Source organism: Gymnoscopelus braueri, assembly GCF_963280865.1.
Source record: "Gymnoscopelus braueri genome assembly, chromosome: 23".
Lineage (NCBI taxonomy): Eukaryota > Metazoa > Chordata > Actinopteri > Myctophiformes > Myctophidae > Gymnoscopelus > Gymnoscopelus braueri.
In genome coordinates this window covers 3,198,268-3,221,235 of record NC_137625.1, presented here as the reverse complement: position 1 = coordinate 3,221,235, position 22,968 = coordinate 3,198,268, and the positions used below count along the sequence as shown (strand labels likewise).

At 42.4% G+C, this 22,968-nt stretch overlaps 1 protein-coding gene across 2 annotated transcripts in view; it reads left to right on the top strand.

Moving 5' to 3' along the window:
• Positions 1-22,968, top strand: part of tbc1d22a (TBC1 domain family, member 22a) — a 181,691-nt gene that overhangs the window by 44,745 nt on the left and 113,978 nt on the right. For both annotated transcript variants that reach the window (XM_080421527.1, XM_080421526.1), the window contains exons 6-7: positions 3,109-3,179; positions 22,348-22,476. In XM_080421527.1, the coding sequence (XP_080277653.1) occupies positions 3,109-3,179; positions 22,348-22,476 (200 nt within the window). The remainder of the gene's footprint in view (positions 1-3,108; positions 3,180-22,347; positions 22,477-22,968) is intronic.

Below are 22,968 nucleotides of genomic sequence, written 5' to 3'. Positions count from 1 at the left end.
CTCAAAACGCGTCGCACCGCGACGCGTTTTGAGCTTGTAGATCGGCTATTTTTGCAAATGTTTTATTGGAATCCCGATATTCTTTGTGCTATTTTTTTTTATTGAAATCCTGAAAAGTAATTTTTTTATTTAATTTCAAATGTATTTAGTTATACTTATAGTAACTTTATGAACTTAAATACAAATACATTGGACGCATGTGGCCCCCAGGCCGCCAGTTGCCCATGTTTGACGTACAGTACAGTACAGGGTAGATAGAGGTAAAGTCGGAGAACCTCTGTAATTCCTCGTTTCACGGTGCCCGTCATATCCCCGAGAGAGTTGTTCAATCAAACGGGACTCGCCGGTAGCCCAAGGGTTAATTGAACAATGAGATGAGCACTAGTAGCGCTCTCTGCCTCTACCGCGCCAAACCAACAGAGCCGCGTTACGCACTACATCACTCTATTGGATTTCTATGTAATTAACCCATTAAGACCTGGAACTGTGTCATTTTTAGATTTGAGCTAAAAAGCATTGTTTTACACTTTTGGCTATTCAAAAATAGCAGATATACAAGCTCATAGCGCGGCACCGAGTGCCGCGCTACGAGCTTGTAGATCTGCTATTTTTGAAAAATCGTGAAAATGTGCGCAAATCTTTGAATATATATATTTTTAAAGCGAACATTTTTAACTCAAATCTTTGCTTCTGGGGGGTCCCTGGAACAACATATTTTGATGGGGGTCCGCGGCCAAATACATATAATTTCGGGGGTCCTTGACATGAAAAAGATTGAGCACCGCTGATATAGAAACATACGTTTTTAAGAATACTGTTGAGATTTAGGAGACGTGTAGAATCGGCTTCAGGTCTCAATGGGTTAAAGTCACCGGGGACACGGTAGAAGGAGGAGGAAGGTGGATTGTGTGTGTGTGTGTGTGTGTGTGTGTGTGTGTGTGTGTGTGTGTGTGTGTGTGTGTGTGTGTGTGTGTGTGTGTGTGTGTGTGTGTGTGTGTGTGTGTGTGTGTGTGTGTGTGTGTGTGTGTGTGTGTGTGTGTGTGTGTGTGTGTGTGTGTGTGTGTGTGTGTGGGGCGGTTGGGGGGCGGTATATATAGTAGCCATGGTGAATGAATTGTGGCTCCCATCAGCCTGAACATCCCTAATGCGTTTCACTCAATTTAGCCAATGGACTGCTTAGCCCATTGCTGCTTAGCGAGGCCGGGGCTACTTCCTATTCTGCTGTCTGTCATGACCCTCTCCTCCGCTGCATTCGCCTTGAAGAAGAACAACCGCAAGGCAGGGCTAATCAATACCACTCACTCTGCACGCATAGGACTTATCAACTCCCCCTCCCCTCCCCCACCCTCCTCCCCCCATCCTGTTGAATGCTGATGGCTGAATCTAAACCCTGCATATATAGGCTGGAAGCAGTGGTGTAAAGTAACTAAGTACATATACTCAAGTACTGTACTTAAGTACAATTTTGAGGTACTTTTACTTTACTAAGAGAATATCCAATTTCCAGTAGTTTTACTTCTACTGCACTACATCTCGGAGGCAAATATGGTACTTTTACTCCACTACAATTATTTGAAAACGTAAGTTACTAGTTACTTGTGGAGATATACATTATTACATTATAAAACATACATTAACCCCCTTTAGCCCTATTTTATACCTAGGCTATTTGAAAATAGCCGATCTACAAGCTCACAACTGAGCAACTGGCCGCCGACCCACATCTCAAAATATGTTGTTCCAAAAATAGCAGATCTACAAGCTCGTAGCTACGAGCTTGTAGATCTGCTATTTTTGAATAGCCCAAAGTGTAAAATAATGCTTTTTAGCTCAAATCGAACCGAGGTGTTCGACGCGCCGCACTGGTGATTAATGTGCGGTGGCACGGCTGATCTCTCTGTGGACAAATCCTCCCTTCAAGTCAGACAGCTCATCCCCACACACACACACACACACACACACACACACACACACACACACACACACACACCTAGGCTGGCCTCTGCTGCACTGTTGAAGCGACGTTCTTTCCCCTGGCTTTTGACTTGTCACAATGTCCTGAATGTAGACGAGAAGCACCCAAGGGTCGCGCTAGGATTTTAATCAGCCGGTCCTAATGTCCGGAATGATTCAAATTTATCGGACATCTGATAAGAATACCGGTCATAATTATGTTTATGCATTAATTACAGATTTTTAGATTTTTACCTGATTTTTTTTTTACCAGGTGGTCCGCAGCAAAATTTGTTCATCATAATCATTTTAACCACTTACATCCATATTTTATACTTTGACTATTCAAAAATAGCAGATATCTGCTATTTTTTGGCCCCCAGTTGCTCCTGTCTTGGCATATCCACTGTTCAGGGCAGGGTCTGCCATGAGAATAGTCTCACCAGATAACACAGGCTGAAGACGCTCCATTCCTCCAATCGGCACCAAACTTGGCCCACACACTGTTCAGGGGTCTGGGGTCAGGGGTCACACTGTTCAGGGGTCTGGGGTCAGGGGTCACACTGTTCAGGGGTCTGGGATCAGGGGTCACACTGTTCAGGGGTCTGGCATGACGATAGTCACACTGTTCAGGGGTCTGGCATGACCATAGTCACACTGTTCAGGGGTCTGGCATGACGATAGTCACACTGTTCAGGGGTCTGGCATGACGATAGTCACACTGTTCAGGGGTCTGGCATGACGATAGTCACACTGTTCAGGGGTCTGGCATGACCATAGTCACACTGTTCAGGGGTCTGGCATGACCATAGTCACACTGTTCAGGGGTCAGGGGTCACACTGTTCAGGGGTCTGGCATGACGATAGTCACACTGTTCAGGGGTCTGGGGTCAGGGGTCACACTGTTCAGGGGTCTGGGGTCAGGGGTCACACTGTTCAGGGGTCTGGGGTCAGGGGTCACACTGTTCAGGGGTCTGGCATGACGACAGTCACACCAACAAAACAAACTCAATTGGACACATTTAAATGGCCGTATCTCTGTGACTACTTGCTCTGATCAGGATCAATATAGGACTAGATTATAAAATGTATTGTGTAACATTGTCACTTCATCCTTTATTTATATTGTTTTTGTGTTTTTTTTGTCCTTTGCAGACGAACTACGGAAACTGAGCTGGTCGGGCATCCCACGACAGGTTCGGCCAATCACGTGGAAGCTCCTATCGGTAAGTTGAAGACGCACGCACGCACGCACGCACGCACGCACGCACGCACGCACGCACGCACGCACGCACGCACGCACGCACGCACGCACGCACGCACGCACGCACGCACTCACAGACTGTCCGATGGCGCATGATGTGGACAATGATTATAGGACTGACTTGAAGCCAAGTCAGATTTTATTATAGCCCGATACAGTGGTGGAACAAGTACTCACATTTTTTACTTAAGTAAAAGTACCAATACTGCAATATAGAAATACTCTGTTACAAGTAAAAGTCCAGAATTCAACATCTACTTGAGTAAAAGTGCAAAAGTATTGGCATCAAAATGTACTTAAAGTACCAAAAGTAAAAGTACTAAATATTTGAAAATAACAGATCTACAAGCTCACAACGCGTCGCGATGCGACGTGTTGTGAGCTTTTAGATCGGCTATTTTCAAATAGCCTAGGTATAAAATAGGGCCGAGGTGGTTTCTGTATTATATAATAATTTATATCTGCAAAGTAACTAGTAACTAAAGTTTTTGAATAATTGTACTGGAGTAAAAGTACAATATTTGTCTCTGAGATGTAGTGGAGTAGAAGTAAAAGTATTGGAAATTGGAAATACTCCAGTAAAGTAAAAATACCTCAAAATGTTACTTAAGTACAGTACTTAAGTAAATGTACTTAGTTACTTTCCACCACTGCACATGTGTCATGTTCGTCCTCTCAGATTCATTCCCTGTATGATTTATGGCCAGCAGTAAAGGCTGCTGTTGGTGTGTTTCTTCGCTCCTTTATAAAACTTCAACAGGGAGAATTGCGAAGCGCAGATAATTTATTCATGAAGGGCGCTGTGTTTACTCATTAAGCCATTGTTGCGGTTTACAGCTCCTCTAGTCTGCTGAGAGAAGAGTGGCTTCTTGAACGCCATGACTTTCCCATTAATTACCACACACACTAGCTAATGTGCTGCAGATAAAGCATCATTAAAGAAAGGTTTGTGTGTGTGTGTGTGTGTGTGTGTGTGTGTGTGGTGTGGTGTTTGGGCTGTGTGAAGTGCTTTGATTAACTTAGGATTCAGCACTTTTGTAGGGTCAGAATTGAGTGTCAGTGGTCTGCAGAGTTGTTTGAGGCCTTAAGGCAGGCCAGCTGTGTGTGTGTGTGTGTGTGTGTGTGTGTGTGTGTGTGTGTGTGTGTGTGTGTGTGTGTGTGTGTGTGTGTGTGCGTGTGCGCGCGCGTGCGTGAATGAGTATGTTGACTATGATAGTAACTTACTTAGTCCACCTGTGTGTGTGTGTGTGTGTGGGCGCGCACACACAACTTTTCTAGCAGTGCAGACGTTTGTGGCCTCAGGGTACCAGTGTGAGTGATGGCTGCTGGACTAGTGCTTCTGCACTGGGGAGAAGACAGCAGAGAGAGAGGGTTGGGGGGGGGGGGGGGTTAAGAAGAGCGAGGAGGAGAGATAGAGAGAGGGAAGACGAGCTAGAAGAAGTGAAGGTCACTTGCCCTCGAAAACTAAACTGCAGAGTATCGTCAACGTGTGCAGCCAAGTTGCAGGCACAGCCCCTTAACCACTTCTGCCCAATACTCGTACGACAGTCTCACGCAAAAGTGGTGAACCTACCCGATATGCATCCACAAGCACACAATTTGCTTTGAAAGAACTGATTTGTCCCTGCTGCCATTGATATTATGATAATCTTTTTTTTATTGAATGAATGAATAGAAACAATGTGCTATTATTGTAATTTGTTTTGTTGCCACCAACTCATGCCAAAAAAAAAAAAACGCAGACTGCCAGGATTTTGCGATTTTGTTACCTTTTCAAGTAGTCACATAATATTTATCTCCAGTATGATCGATCCCCTGATGGTTGCTAATCACAGAGGCTTTCATTGTGCTTCCGTGAAAAAAAAAAAAACATGTCATTGCGATTCCCGTTCGCTTGTTATAGCCAGTTGAAAATAGCATCTTTCGCTCAAAAATACATAGTAAAACACAGGAGCAGAGATTCAGAATATTTTGCTAATATTTTAACCAGGAAGTGAATGGAGCAGTAAATCTTTGGGTTGCGTTATCTCCTGGTTCTGTGTGAAATTTCGGGGGGAAAAAAAGAGCCGTCAAAAGATGTCATTGGCAGGGAATGAGTTAAGTGCAAAAATGAAAAACTTTGGCACTCTGTTGTCTCTAAAGTTTCATCCTTGGCACATGCACACACACACACGCACACGCACACGCACACGCACACACGCACACACATACAAACACCTGAAAGCTGTGTCACTTTGTGACAGATGAAGATGAGACTGTCACAGACAAAGCTGTTGACATCATCCCATCCTCTGGTTTGTAACCGTCACTCATCTGAAATCCAATGTTGTTGTTGTTTATTCTCAGATCTCAGCGACAGAACAACAACAATCGCCGTCTGTCACCTCCAGCTTAACTCTTTAAGACCCGGGACCGCATCTGTGTGTCATTTTTTGATTTCTTTGGCTATTCAAAAAATAGCAGATAAACAAGCTCATAGCGCGCCACCGAGTGCCGCGCTATGAGCTTCAAGATCTGCTACTTTTGAATAGCCAAAGAAATCTAAAAATGACACAGATAAGTTTCCCGGTCTTAATGGGTTAAAGAAACGCAGGAGAAAAGTGACAAAATGTGTTCTTAACATTTTGACAGCCAGGATAATAAAATGTCACTCACGCTGGGAGGATGCATCTAAAACATTTAACTACGTTTTGGGGGTTTTTGTTTCGTTTTTTGGGGTTGGTTGTTTGTTCACATTCACACATTCACGTTAAGCAGGGAGTTGCGTCACCAGGCGAGTGCATACCTTGGGAGAAATATACCCCCCAGTAGACTAAATTATTCCCGGAACTTTTTAGACCAATCCCAAACACGGCGCGCGCAAAGCGCGCGACGTGTACGTTAAGCAGGGAGTTGCGTCACCAGGCGAGTGCATACCTAGGAGAAATATACCCCCCAGTGGACTAAATCATACTCGAAACTCATAGACCAATCCCAAACACGGAGCGCGCGACGTGTACGTTGAGCAGGGAGTTGCGTCAACAGGCGAGTGCATATCTGGGAGAAATATACCCCCCAGTAGACTAAATTCTTCCCGAAACTTTTTAGACCAATCCCAAACGCGCGCCGTGTACGTTAAGCAGGGAGTTGCGTCACCAGGCGAGTGCATGCCTTGGGAGAAATATACCCCCCAGTAGACTAAATTATTCCCGAAACTATTTAGACCAATCCCAAACACGGCGCGCGCGAAGCGAAGCGCGCGCCGTGCAACAAAATCTTTGTTTCTACACCGGGGGAAACACATTTCCTGGGTGTGCGATCTTTAGTCCTGGGCCAGACCTACGCCTGGCTATTAACCACTTAAGCCCTGTTTAATTTGTTGTACGACAAATAGCTACATTTTGTTTTGGGCTTGTAGATTGGCCTACAAAAAAACAATGGGACTCCAGGGTCGATGTGGTTAAGACCTTCCCGTAGGACTTAAGGCGCACGGCGAGAGCTTCTCGTCCTCCCCTGAAGTGTCCAATCACACCTGCCTCAAATCCTTCTTCTGCAGCACAAATCGACAGGGGAAATAGATGAGGAGGGATCAGCCTCTGAAAATCTATTCTCTCTCTCTCACACACACACACACACGCACACACACACACACACACACACACACACACACACACACACACACACACACACACACACACACACACACACACACACACACGCACACGGACTGACTGACTGACTCCCCCAAGCCACAAGCTGTATTCCATAAACCTGGCCGTCACCTAATAAAGCTTCACTCCAGCAGCGTCCCCCCATGCCCTTGTGCTGCTCACCGGGCGTTAGGCATGTAACGATTCACTCAACCCACGATACGATTCGAATCACGATTTGAGGTTCACGATACGATTTTCCACGATTTTCTTTCACAAAAAAATATTTTCCAGACAAATGACCGAAACTTTTTTTTTATTCTTTCTCTTACACAAATCCAGTATTTTCTTCTCTTTTATTCTTTTTTTTCTTTTACAATACTGTGTTTTCCCTTATCCTCTTTTTAATACAGTAGCAAATGACTGAAAACTCTATCAATTCTCTTACAAAGATCCTGTATTTTCTTTTGCACATGTCAGTGACATCACTGACGAATCCTTGGTATCTTTACTTCCGGGTTGCATAATGATGACATCACTGTCGAATCCTTGGTATCATGGTCCTAGCCTTTCAACGTGTCTGTGTTTACCAACTGCGTCACCACTACACGCTGTTTTTTGTTTTTTTCACGCTCGCGCTAATGAAACACTAAATGGGATTATTATTTCATGTCAACATTCAAGTACAACTATCAGAACATGTAAACCAGGTAAAGTAATGCGTCACTCTGCAAGTTTAACTAAAGTTTTCCACCTTTCCAAATGTTTCTTCTGGCTATTTTTCACATCGCGATTCACTTTTTCATTAAATCGATTTAAATCGTCACCCGTTTGAATCGATTTAAATCGATTTACGATATATCGTTACATGCCTACCGGGCGTGCTGCAACATATTTGATGTTCTTCCCCCACTGGGCTGGGCCAGTGTTGTCCACCCCCCCCCTCTCTCCCTTCCCTCCACCCCCTTCTTCTCCTCCCCGACAACAGACGAGAAGGAGCCTCCCCCCGGGGTAGAGCGCATGATGCATGCTAAGCAGTAGTGGACAAAGTACTCGACCTCACTGTACTTGAGTCAAAGTATACAGTAGATCATACATGGGCAACTGGCGGCCCCCGGGGGCCACATGCGGCCCCCACCTTCACTTAATGTGGCCCGCAGGTTAATATCAGAATACTCATATATTATTGATTTCAGCTGTTATGATTGTTGCAAACATGACCCGCTTTAATGACTTCAGTCTATATTAGTAGCTTAATGACTACTATTAACATACTGTCTTTTTTATGGCCAATGTGTTTGTATTTAAGTTCATAAAGTTAACATAAGTATAACTAAATGCATTTGAAATGACTTTTCAGGATTCCAATAAAAAAATAGCAAAAAAAGAAAAACAAGATTCCAATTCAAAGATAGCAGATCTACAAGCTCAAAACTTCGACGCGTTTTGAGCTTGTAGATCGGCTATTTTTGCTATCTTTGCTCCACTACCTACTTTTAATCACTCCTATAGAGCATTTGTTCAGTAACAGGAGTCTCCCAGTCTCTCTAGCTCTTTGATAAACTGAAAATACATTTTCAGGTAGGCGACAAAATTCATTTGTCGGCTTCATTTTTAATAGCGTTCCAGCTAACGTTCCTCCCTGCGTTAATATTGACCTACTTGCTCCCACGGGGCCGGGGGACATTCGGTGTCAGCTCAACCAGTGGCGTACCCACCATAGAGGCAGGGCAGGCGGCCGCCTGCCCAACTAGAAAATAAAGTAAAAGACTGACTGAGAAACAGGCAGTGAAAAGAATCCAAACAGGCCGTTGGACCATAAGGATAAGGATACTTCCTTTTAACAGGTCGTTCATGAAAGTCCTTGCGGTCTTGTTTCCAATGAGAACCTGTGAGCAATTGGGGTTAAGAGTCTTGCTCAGGGACAAATTTCATATCATCGGCACATATGCTGGGATAGCCTGGAATCGAACCTGGGGCAACCAGGGCCAGCTGGTTCCCTAGGCGGGCTCACTAACCACTCAGCTATGGCCGCCCATTAGCCGCCCATTAGCCCCGCCTCCTCGTCCATTCACGCGGGCAGGCAGCTAATCCATCGTATCCATTCAGCAGAGCGACCCTCCCCTATAGTGATGCAAATGTATGCCTTTATCTTCATGGGTTGCCAGGAGTGCCAGTGGTGGGGGTCTGGGCCATCACCTGTACTCACCTGGCATAAAAGGGGCTCTGAGAGCAGCTTGAGCCATTCATTACTAAACTACAACATGAAGAGACCACGCTGAAGAATTGATTGATTGATTATACTTGCATATTGTTTTTGTTAACGTTTTTCAGTTTTGTAGTCAGTGTAGTGTTGCTGTCAATCTGGGAACCCAGCGCCAAATGAAAAGGAAAAACAGCGCCCTCTGCTGTTTTTGACTATCTCAGTTGGCTCTGGGAGGAAGAAAACGTAGCACCTGTGCGCAAGGAAACCGGGGTTTTGGTCTGCCTTCACCGCTCCACTTCCGGTGGTGCGACTATGTTTTCATTCCCACTAACAATATTTCTACACGGAACACTAACACCACTTCTCCCAGAGAACATGGATCGTTTTGGTTCTAAGCCCACTTGTTTCTATGATGAAAGAGCAAGTTAAAATGTGAATATCTTTCCGTGGTTTTGTCTGCTCCTTGGACGCTATTGTTAAATTAGTTTCGGTTTGTTTCTAGTGGGGAAGGATCGACGGACACGTGAATCCCGCCCACTACATTTGATTGGGCAAAGCGCGGCCTGCTTCCTGATCTGAAGGCACGCCCACTTGAAACCAATGCGCACGGGTTGTCAACACGGCTACCGACAGATTCAAACGCAGAGCAGAATCTGTTCTTGAGAGATTATGTTGCTGTTAAATTGTTTCCCCCGAATTTCCCCTCGAGATTTTTTTCCCGAGTACCCCCCCACATCTCGCCTGCCCTAAATGTAATTCCTGGGAACGCCACTGAGCTCAAGCCAGCTGATTGCTGCCCTCAAGCGGCGCGGAGCAGTTAGGAGTTAGGTGTCTTGCTCAAGGACACTTCGACCAGTCATGTTCGACACATTGCTGGCCTGGAATTGTACCTGGGACAACTGGGGACTGCGGTTCCCCCTGCCTCATTATTAGAAATGGCATAAATTAACCACATGAACCCCGGCGTCCCTATTCTGGGCCGTTAAAAAACTAAAGAAAAAAGGGAGGGGGGGCTGTAGGGTCAGAGAGATGTTATAACCTTCATTTGAAATATCTCTCACACACACACACACACACACACACACACACACACACACACACACACACACACACACACACACACACACGCACTCACGTTCACAGAAACAATAATTTTGTCGGAGCGTAACACCATTCGTATTTCATTTATTTTAACCCATTAAGACCTGAAGCCGATTATACAACATGTCTTCTAAATACTACGTTTTTTGAAAAAACGTATGTTTCTATATCAGTGGTGCTCAGACTTTTTCATGTCAAGGACCCCCAAAATTATATGTATTTGCTACTCCCTTCTCAAAATATTTTGTTCCAGGGACCCCCAGAAGCAAACAATAAAGTTAAAAATGTTCGCTTTAAACAACATATATTCAAAGATTTGCACACATTTTCTCGATCTTTCAAAAATAGCAGATCTATAAGCTCATCTTGCCGCGCTATGAGCTTGTAGATCTACTATTTTTGAATAGCCGAAGTAGCCAAAATAATGCTTTTTTTTAGCTCAAATAAAAAAATGACACAGATGCGTCCCAGGTCTTAATGAGTTAAAGAGCACACCGCCTCCGAGCCTGAAGGGGGGAAAAGGGGGGGAGGGGGCGGGGCAGGAAAGAAATGAAAGTATTTTCCTTTCCGCCTCCCTGAATGAGCATGTGCCCGTGGCACTATGTACATTCACTAATGGAGTGTGGCGGTTAAATGTTCACTTGTGAGGGAGAAAGGGGAAAGCTAACTGGCTGTGTGGAGGTATTGATGGTTCTTCTTCGCAACGAGCTCACAACGCGTCGCACCTACAGCTTGTAGCTATAGTAACAGGCTATTTTCAGCATGCAACCAAGTGTAAAGTCAGCCATTACGACACCATCAAGGCACCCGCCAACATACATTTTAGTCGACTAAATCAACTGCAGATTTAGTCGACTAAAACTAGACAAAAACTAAAACATTTCAGGTGACTAAAATATGACTAAAACTAAATGGAATTTTATTCAAAAGACTATGACTAAAACTAAATCAAAATTTGCTGTCAAAATCAACACTGGTGTGTAGGCTATCCATCAGACTGCGGACCTGTATTTGATAAGATCTTCTCAGGGATCCCCATGTTTTGTTATAATAACCAGGGTTTCCATTAAGCTTGTCTTTTTATTTTATTTTTGCTGACCAACATGACCAGTAAGATTCTATTTCAGGAGAGTGTAGCCATTCATTAGCTTCAATTTTTACGTTGTTCCAGTTTAAAATGTGTCTTTGGATTTTTGTGTCATCGCTTCTAATATCACCTGTTTATCCTCTGTCCTGTATGAGTTCTCTCTTCTAATTGGATAACGTTGGTATCCCGTCCTGAAAATGCATTTCTGTTTACCAACGAGCTGGAGACGACAGGGAGGCTCCTGTTATGGAACAAACACGTCATCATATAGAGCTATTAATTCAACCCTTATTTTAACAAAAGAAAATATACAATAAAAATAACAAGCTTACACACCACGTCCGTATCAAAGTTACATACAATACAATACATCACATTACAACAATTTGATCCGAGAAGTGACCTCCGCCTAGCAACTCAGAGACAGGTATGCAGTAAGCACGGCCGTGCAGTGTCTAAAATAACCACTTAGCCGTCCCACTGTACCAGTGGTGTGTTCTACCGTGTCACGCTATATACCTAGTATGACGTGTAGATTTATTTGGGGGGGAAAGCGTAGAGAGTCTAACCATTTCATCCATTGACCACGCGTGAGCGTAACCGTGACCAAATTATTGGCTTAGGAATTGTGACACAAAACTAAAGACATCCATGAATTCAAGGCTTCATGAGGTGTGTAATTGATAGATAGTAAGACATGTTTTGGGTGAACAACTCCTTTTAAGCCCTATTTTAAACTTACGCTCGTGCAAACAGAACAGCAGGAGTTACTGATTACTCGTGTGTATCCTAAAGGGTGACTTTACTTTAATTTGTAGGCTAATCTTCTGAGAGGGAAAGAAACCGGAATGAAAAGAGAAATGCGAGTAGAGGCAGGACAACAGAGAAAGAAAGACATATAGCATTAGTGTGACCTGCCCGTGGCTTTCCTCCGTCCTCTGCTAATCAGTTTGCGTTGGACCTCATCCCTCCAAACCCCTCCATCTCTCTAATGGCTCTCTGCCATTAACCCATTAAGACCTGAGGCCGCTTCTAAACATTTTCTAAATCCTAACAGTTTTTCGGAAAAAAATGTAAAAAAAATAATTTTCACGATTTTTCAAAAATAGCAGATCTACAAGCTCGTAGCGCGGCACTCGGTGCCGCGCTATGAGCTTGTATATCTGCTATTTTTGAATAGCCTAAAGCAATCTAAAAGTGACACAGATGCGTTCCAGGTATTAATGGGTTAGGGAAGACGGATCTGTCCTCAGAAGGAAGAAGGAGGGAGAGGAGGGTGCATTGGGGGGGAAAGCCATTTGAAGAGTTTAAATGGAATCGCTACTCGCTAGCCTGAGTTCTGACAAACTAAAGCGATGTGCATTTATTGTAGCGGTTAAAACCTTGTCCTGTAATCAAAAGGTTTTGCGTCTATACGTCAGCTGAAACATTGACGCGTTTCCCTCCATGTTCCCTGTGGAGTGTCAGAGTTTTGAGGCCAAAGTGTTTTGTTCGAAAATACATCAAAAGAAAATCACAGACAGGCATATCTGCTGTGTTTACAGTACTGATGTACTGGAAGCTGCAGCCATTCAGTTAAATACTGAACTTTAGCACTGCATGAAATGATCTGTCTCTTCTAAACGTTTCCTACTCCTTCTCCCCTACACGTCTCCTAATACTGCAGTGTAATGCTTACTGACCAGTACTGAGCACAGAGTTTAGAGTCTTCTAGCTGGCCTGCCTGATGACGCTATACATCTTGCTTGCATCCCATGGCTGGGAAGAAATGTTGTCCAAGACAAAAGAACGGATTCATTCATGTTGTCTCTTTAGTTGATTGAGTTCGCTAAAATAACTCGCAAACAAACGCACCAAAAACGAAAAATGGCTGAAGGAGGAGAACAAACTGATTTGGTGGTGGATTTACTGGCAAAGCCTTTTTCGAGAAGACAAGCTTGCCATTGTAAAGAAGGGTCGACCGACCCCAGAGTTACCAGGGCTGATAAAACAGACATATGCAAGAAATACGACTGGACAGACTGGACTCTCAGCATTGGCCTCCATGGCAATCGAGAAGGACCTTTATATTGGAATTAAAGCACACAGTACTGCACGACCACGTCATTGAACCTTTTCTAAAGAAAGAAAGAAGGATGGACTTGGAGCAGCCATGGCAAGTTTATATTCTTTTTTATTGATCGTTTTATAGGCTATATTGTTGTTGCTGCCGGTGTGTGACCGAGCCTCAAGTTCAGTGTGCGTGTGTGCAGTGTGTGTGTGTGCGTGTGTGCAGTGTGTGTGTGTGTGGTCCACTCCCAGCAGCTTGTCTGGGATATGTGACAAAGCCTGTTGAATCGAATCCTGAGCGTGTTCCACTTCCACATATTTTTTTTGCGCGCTTTCTTGTTGTATAAGAAAATATGACTGGTTGTGACTGTGAGTTTGTTATTGTTCTGGGCTATGCTGGTGCAGCCAGCATCCTGTCATGCTACTGCGCAATTTTGCCAGATCGTTGTGGATTTTTGCAATCATGGGGGCTATCACGTCTCTGCAATATATTTTAATTGTAACTCTCAGAAGTATTAAGCTTTGTGTTGTAATATCAGGGTTCCCGCGGGTCATTAAAAAGTCTTAAATTGTCTTAAAAAAAATATCGGGAATTTAAGGTCTTAATTTGTCTTAAATTTGACCGTAGGTATTAAATTTGAAGGTTATGTTTTTAAGGCTCATGGGAAAATGAAAGCCATAAACATTTGTGCGTATTCTAGTGTTGTATTTTCCATAAAGATATATTATCAGTACGCTCCTCCATCTCTCCCATTGTGTTGAGAGCGGGTGAGAGACGCACACACAGCAGTCAGTGTGTGTTCCATAGGCTGATAGCCCCGCCCTCCCCTGTCTCTCTTTTCCTTCTCTCAGTCACTCACTCAGCTGGAGTTGATGAGCTTGTCTCGTTGCCCGGCCGTCAGCGTCAGCGCTGCAGTGTCGCTCGTTAATTAATTTGCTCCAGGTGTCTGTGTAAGCTCAGAAGCTCATTTAAGTGGACATTGGGCAAAATCAGAGCCCCCGTGACCCTTTTGGTTGATAAAGATAGCAGTAGTTGTAGTTGAGCACTGTTTGGCAGTACTTGTTGCTACAGAGCATGCTAATGAATGCTAAGTGCTAACAACAAATGTATGCTATATAACGGATGTCACTGGTTACAATGTGGAATAGAAACGACGGACGCTTCCCCCTCAGCTGTCATCAGGCAACAGTTTCAAGTGAATGTTTGACTGATCAGAAGTAAATATTGTGCTACACACACACACACACACACACACACACACACACACACACACACACACACACACACACACACACACACACACACACACAGTTTGAGCCTTCACTTGCTGTGCTGCTGCGCAACAGGGCAGATCTCCACCAGGCCAGGTGGCCCTACCCAGGCCCATGAAATTGATAGGCAGTCTACAGTAGCCAATTAGAATGAAATCTGCTAAAACTGACTCATACACTAATACAGAACCATATATAGGCTAAATATTGTCTCTGACTCTCTGTCGGTTGGGAAAACTGTTCCTTTTATTTTAAAACAATTTCAAATGGTGAAAAAAGCCAATCTACAAGCTATAATTATTAAAAATTAAGAAATACTATATTTTAAATAGTGAAAAATACAGGGGGAATACATAAAATCTCTAATCTGTGATTCTAATGTGATTAATGTGACCCCTACAGTCAGTGAAGTCCAGGGCTGAATGTGACAAATATTGAGACAAATAGGCTATAACCTAGGCATGTAACGATTTATCGTATATCGATTTAAATCGATTCAAAGTGGTGACAATTTAAATCGATGCAATAAAATATGACATCGCGATGCAACCAGCAGAGGGCGCAATCGAGTCAAGACTCCCTCCCTTGTTATCCGCCTACTAGTTTTTTCCCCTCAGGGCCACCATAGCTGCCTCGTTGGTCTCTACTTCACTCACTCAACGGCAGGCTATGAACGGCAGAGAGGGGTTCACGTCCTCTCAGGCTATGAAATCTAAACAACTAGGCGATCGCACTGCATAAAGAGGGAAATGTGCGTCGCATGTAAACATGTTTATTTGATTGATGAATAGCCCAAACTATACCGTTTACCCCCTCCCCCGTCTGACGACGTTGCTAGGCTGTAGAGTGCAATGAATAATAATCTAATTTAACAATTGTATCAGACTGCTGACAACGTCAAACTCCTTTCAACACTGTCTTTCAGATATATAGCGAATTTCATTGATACTACTAATCAATTAATTCTTATCTAATCTCATTTGGAGCAGTTTAAAACAGTTTCCCTTATTACATAAATGTGTTGTTTTATACAGAATGCTGAGAATGTAGCAGAGATTAAAAAAAATAACTTGTAAATCCCAAGGCAAAGCCTTAGTTTGTTTATTTGAAGAGGTTTTCTTTATAATTTATTTCATCTGGGATAGATGTTTCAAAATCCATTTATTTATTTAGGTTTATTATTTATAGACATATATTTAAAGTTATTATTTTACAAATAAAAAATATATGTCTTAATGTGTCAGTTAATGCATGTACCTCATGAATAAAAAGGCTTTATTTAATTTCATATATTAAAAAGAGGAAAAGAGAAAATATAGTTTTTAAAAAAATACATGATTTTTGTAAAATAAATAATCAAGGTTTTTAATAAATGTGCTAAAAAAATCGTGAGAAAATCGTGACAAATCGTATCGTGAACCTCGAATCGTGATTCGAATCGTATCGTGAGTTGAGTGAATCGTTACATGCCTACTATAACCCAATACATAATTTTATTAAATAAATTGGTTATATTTTACAGATAGTTACACTATTCTTGTACTATATTAAAATTAAATCATCCTTAACCTTCAGGTTAATTCATTATTTCCGTGGACTTAAAAATCTTCGTTTTTTTTATGGCCTTCTTTTTGATTGGCCTTTTACAGGCCCTACCAGCCTGTAGGGGGAGGTAGAGAGTAACATATTATGATACCAGCCTGTAGGGGTAGGTAGAGAGTCACATTATAATACCAGCCTGTAGGGGGAGGTAGAGAGTCACATTATAATACCAGCCTGTAGGGGGAGGTAAAGAGTCACATTATAATACCAGCCTGTAGGGGGAGGTAGAGAGTAACCTATTATAATACCAGCCTGTAGGGGGAGGTAGAGAGTAACATATTATATTACCAGCCTGTAGGGGGAGGTAGAGAGTAATATATTATAATACCAGCCTGTAGGGAGAGGTAGAGAGTAACATATAATACCAGCCTGTAGGGGGAGGTAGAGAGTAACATATTATAATAGCAGCCTGTAGGGGGAGGTAGAGAGTAACATATTATAATACCAGTCTGTAGGGGGAGGTAGAGAGTAACCTATTATAATACCAGCCTGTAGGGGGAGGTAGAGAGTAACATATTATATTACCACCCTGTAGGGGGAGGTAGAGAGTAATATATTATAATACCAGCCTGTAGGGAGAGGTAGAGAGTAACATATCATAATACCAGCCTGTAGGGGGAGGTAGAGAGTAACATATTATAATACCAGCCTGTAGGGGGAGGTAGAGAGTAACATATTATAATAGCAGCCTGTAGGGGGAGGTAGAGAGTAACATATTATAATAGCAGCCTGTAGGGGGAGGTAGAGAGTAACATATTATAATACCAGCCTGTAGGGGGAGGTAGAGAGTAACATATTATAATACCAGCCTGTAGGGGGAGGTATTATATCGGTGCCGCGCTATGAGCTTGTAGATCTGCTATTTTTGAATACCCAAAAATCTTAAAATGACACAGATGCGTTCCCGGTCTTAATGGATTAATAGAAGTTTTACCATCCGCTGGCCTGCACTCCCATTAGCCAATTTCAATATAGGAAGACATTGTTTCGACATTTATTTGGGTCTTAAATTACATTTGTTGAGGTCTTAAAAAGGTCTTAAAAAGTCTTAAATTTGACTTTCAAAATGGTGCAAGAACCCTGAATATATAATGTAATTTCTGAAAAACCTCCGACATCTACACACTTAATGGAGTAAATGTTTTGTACCGAATTAACCAAATTAACAGAATTAACCAAATTCAAGTTTAAAAAAAAAGTAACACACCCGTGAAAAAAACAAAAATGTTTGCGCACGCGCGCGGCTGACAACGCGTGCGTGCGTTGTCCATTGAAGGCCTGGGTATGAAATGCACCGCCCGGCCACTGTCAAGCAAACATTTTTAACTCAAATCTTTGCTTCTGGGGATTCTCCAAAATGTCTTCTAAATCAACAGTTTTTTGGGGAAAAAGTTTTGAACAGAACTTAGTTTGATGTTTTCTGCTCGTCCTGAAAAGCACCGACAGGGAAAGAGCCCCGCGGCCAGGCTGGGTCACACTTGAAGAGCATGGAATTGTATTTTCTCATTCCCCATACTATTCCCCATGCCTGACTTCGCAGGGGCAGCATTGGGGATCCTGTCACTTCTCTCTGACTGAATATGTTCTTCTCCTGCATTCTCCATCGACTCCTCACCTCCCTGGGAGTTCAACAGCTCCTCCTGCATTCTCCTTCTACTGCTACCTCCCCTCCCTGGGATTTCAACAAGCTCCCACTGCGTTATGCTTCCACTCGTCACCTCTCTGGGAGCTCAACCGCTTTGATCAATGCTGCTCCATACCGCAAGAGTGTGGTGGTCCAAACCCATTCTGTGTCACATCTGGGTGCGCACTAGGGCTGGTGAATTAATATGTGAATATCGAATATTCCTCGAATATGGGGAAAATATGGATATTCGAATATGAAAATTAATATTCAAATATAGAAATAAAAATAACTTGTTTATTTGACAGGGACAATACAACAAACTGTATCAAGTTATAAAAACAAACAAAATATATGTTTTATTGGATCCGAGCACTCGATACATTGTTTTTTGTATTGTTTCTGTCAAAACTTTTTTTGTTGAAAAATGTATAATAATGATAATAATATTCGAATATATTTGAATATCTGCCAATTTTTAAGACCAATATTCAAATATCATTTCTGAGGAAAGTTGACAGCCCTAGTGCGCACACATGCACACATGCACACATGCACATATGCACACATGCACACATACACACATGCACACATGCACACATGCACACATGCACACAGGTGCGCCTTTGAGAGGTTTACTTGCCCATGTGCCTCGGACACAAAAAGTTTGAAAAGCACTGATCTAAATGGAACAGAAAGTGAAGCGTGACGCTATCCTACCCTACCCTAAAATTGTTCAATTTGGCACTTTGATAGACACTTCAAAAAAGGTTTCCTGGCGTGTTTGGGAGAAGATGAATAGTTTTCCACTGTGAAACGCTGTCATTTTTGGAACAATGCCCCTTTGATTCCTCGGTGCAGCGGCGTCTGTCAGTGGTGTTTTGTGGAGTAATTTACTTTGTGAATGCCTTTGTGTGGCCAGAGACCTGCATTTTAATAGTCTTTGGAACGCACGGTGCAGTTCGGCTTGTCTTGCTCTGTCTTGCATAAGCCTGAGTGTTGTTGTGTGTGCGTGCATATGTGCATTTTTGCGTGTGTCACTTAACACATTGTGTGCCAGAGGTTTATTAAAATAGGGTACATCTACATCTCCCACACAACTATCCTTCTCCGTTCTCTGCACTGGCTCCCCGTAGCGGCTCGCATTCAGTTTAAAACCCTGGTGCTAGCCTATAGGGCAGTGAAAGGAACAGCTCCTTCTTACCTCTGGGCTATGGTCGATGCTTACACCCCTGCCCGACCACTTCGGTCTGCCACCTCGGGGCAACTGATTGCCTCGTCACTCAAGGGTCCTTCTGGTCGATCGACACGGTCACGACTTTTTTCTGTTCTGGCCCCACAGTGGTGGAATGAACTTCCCACTGATGTCAGGACAGCAGAGTCACTGCCCATCTTTCGCCGCAGGCTGAAAACCCACCTCTTCAGGAAACACTACCCTTCCTCTTTGCCTGGCCTACTTGTTGTTAACTAGTTGTACGAACTCTTGTTTTATTTTTGTATTGTTTTATTGGATCTTGTTTAGTCGATACACTTATTTGTTTTAGCTCGTGCTCATTTGATTTAGCTATTTTGTCTCATCTGTTTAAGAAAGTAGGTAGCTGATATATTGCACTTTTACCTTAGCGCTAGGTATACTCTTGGTTGCTTGTTTTTGCAGGAAATGCACTTAAGCCTTCTGGAGATTAGTAGTTTCGTTCCCTACCTATGTTGAATGCACTTAATGTAAGTCGCTTTGGATAAAAGCGTCTGCTAAATGACTGTAATGTAATGTAATGTACATCTAGTGCCATCATATCTTCCATCCACTTACGCTGATATGTTGCGTGCTGTAGACGAGGACGCGTATGTAAACAAAGCCTGCGTGCACGCCGACGGAGGGTCCCGACTAACGCCTGGAACAATAATATTTCTAACGCGATCCTCCATTGCAGAGTTATCGCCGATCGAAAACGTCTCATTTCCACCATGTTAAAAATAAATGGGAGATATTAAGCTTTTAGTCAAGGAGTTAACATTGGAGCCGACGACCGGAATTATTTTTGACATGGATCCACATCCGGCCTCTCCTTCTTAGAGACTCCTTGGATGATCCCAAAGTTTTGTTTAAAAAAAAAAAAAAAAAAAAAATGGCCCAAAACGGTCCGGACCGCTTATGGCACTCAATGTGTTAATGTGGAGTTTTAAAGCAGATTTTGTTAATCAAAACTGTTGATTTGAAAATAAATGCATTGGTGTTATGCCAAGTTCTACCTTTAAACTGCAGTGAACACAGAAGGCCATAATGTGTTAATTAACACATCGCTTTGAAACTGAAATTGGATATGCCCACGTAGAGGCACACCTGTTTATAAAATATGTATGCATCTGTCGTTCTTGCTGTGTGGACTGCATTTTATGATGAGAAATAGTCATTTTGTCACTTATACTTGGTTTCACGAACAAAACTTGTGTGTGTTGCTCAGGACTCAGGTGTGTGTGTGTGTGTAGTCTCTTGAGACGGACACGATTTTCAAATGCCTTGGCCTAACACCAGTAGGGCTGTGTGGCCATTACTACATTTAACCCATTAAGACCTGGAACGCATCTGTGTCACTTTTTTGATTTGAGCTAAAAAAGCATTACCGTAATTTCCTGGACTATAAGCCACTACTTTTCCCCCATGCTTTGAACCCTGCGGCCTATACAACGGTGCGGCTAATCTATGGATTTTTACAGCTAACGGCCACTATGGGACTTTCTAAATCTATGAATTTTACACCTGCGGCTTGTCTATGTACACATTTGGATTTTTCCCTAAATTTGGCTGGTGCGGCTTATATTCAGGTGCGCCTTATAGTCCGGAAATTACGGTATTTTACACTTTGCATATTCAAAAATAGCAGATTTACAAGCTCATAGTGCGGCACCAAGGGCTTGTAGATCTGCTATTTTTGAAAAATTGTGAAAATGTGTGCAAATCATTGGATATATATTGTTTTAAAGCGAACATTAGTAACTCAAATCTTTGCTTCTGGGGGTCCCTGGAACAACATATTTTGAGATGGGGGTCCACGGCCAAATACATATAATGTTGCTGTCCTTGACATGAAAAAGTTTGAGAACCACTGATATAGAAACATAACGTTTTTCAGAAAACTGTTAGGATTTAGAAGACATTTGTAGAATCGGAACCTCAGACCTTAATGGGTTAAGTTGACGATTAATTGTCACACAAATAATTGCGATTAACAATGTAATAGTGTTTTTGGCGTTGGACATGGACGTTACATTTCTGTTTGGCCTTTTTAGCTTCGTTATCAAAAAATTGCACAGGGCAGATATGATGAATAAAACAGCATATACAAAGACAATACTGATATATTTAATCACTTTATACTTTTTAAGCTTGTAGATCAGCTATTTCTGCTTATATATATTAGAAAATGTAAGAAAATCTTTCAACATGGAAACAATAATTGGAAAACGATGAATAATGGCGATTATCTCAACTATTTGCAATTAGACGATTTTTAATAATCGATTATCTCGATTAACCAGTTAACTGCAAGTGCAGCTCCAGTGACAGGCCCAGAAGAACCACTAAACACTCAACAGCACTCAACAGAAGGGCTGCAACTATCAGTGAGCGTATTAGAGGTTATTCTATTCTATCCATGACTTTTCCTATTAATCGAGAAGCTTTTTGTTTCTGGTCTTTTTTTTTTTCATTTCAAATTTCATCATTGAATCAACATGAAAGATTATTTGACTGATTTAGCTCTACTTTATAAGTTGTCGCATAACGAGGACGCACAAACATTGTCCATCTACAAGCCCACACCACGCGTCGCGATATTATCTTTTCGCAGTGGTGGTAAAAGTACTCAAATGTTTTACTAAAGTAAAGTATCCATACTGCAATATAGAAGTACTCCGTTACAAGTAAAAGTCCGGAATTCAAAATGTACTTGAGTAAAAGTACAAAAGCATTGGCATCAAAATGTACTTAAAGTACCAAAAGTAAAAGTACTAAACTATTTGAAAATAGCAGATCTACAAGCTCACAACGCGTCGCACTGCTTACACATAGGCTATTTTCACATAGCCTAGGTATAAAATAGGGCTAAAGTGGTTAATGTATGTTTCATAATATAATAATTTACATCTGAAAAGTAACTAGTAACTAAAGTTTTCAAATAATTGTAATGGAGTAAAAGTACAATATTTGCCTCTGAGATGTAGTGGAGTAGAAGTAAAAGTATTGGAAATTGGAAATACTCAAGTAAAGTACAAATACCTCAAAATTGTACTTAAGTACAGTACTTAAGTAAATGTACTTAGTTACTTTCCACCACTGGCTTTTCGACATGCTCACAAAGTGTCGCGATGCGACCCGTTGTGAGCTTTTAGATCAGCTATTTTTTTTTTAAATAATTAAGACAGGCCTAAACATCAGAAGCTCTGAAAATGAGTTGAATGCACACAAAACATGACACTAACGGTGTAGAAGTTTGAGCGATTAGCCACGTTTTTGACTCACAGGTATACAGTAGTAACTGAGCTGTGTTTGTGTGTTTTCAGGGTTACCTCCCGGCCAACGCAGAACGCAGAGAGAGCGTTCTACAGAGGAAAAGACAGGAGTATTTTGGCTTCATCGAGCAGTACTATGACTCACGAAACGACGAGCATCACCAAGACACATATAGACAGGTAACGACATTCACCACACACCCACTGTCTGTCTGTCTGCCTGTCTGCCTGTCTGCCTGTCTGTCTGCCTGTCTTGTCTGCCTGTCTGCCTGTCTGCCTGTCTGTCTGTCTGTCTGTCTGTCTGTCTGAGTGTGTCTGTCTGTCTGTCTGTCTGAGTATGTCTGTCTGTCTGTCTGTCTGTCTGTCTGTCTGTCTGTCTGTCTGTCTGTCTGTCTGTCTGTCTGTCTGTCTGAGTGTGTCTGTCTGTCTGTCTGTCTGTCTGAGTGTGTCTGTCTGTCTGTCTGTCTGTCTGTCTGTCTGTCTGTCTGTCTGTCTGTCTGTCTGTCTGTCTGTCTGTCTGAGTGTGTGTGTGTGTCTCTGGGGCTGTGATGGCTCTGAAAATTGTCTATTGAGTCCACCAATTAATTAGATCACTTTGCATAATCGTGTCATTATTGTGTGGGACACACACACACACACACACACACACACACACACACACATGTTATTTGA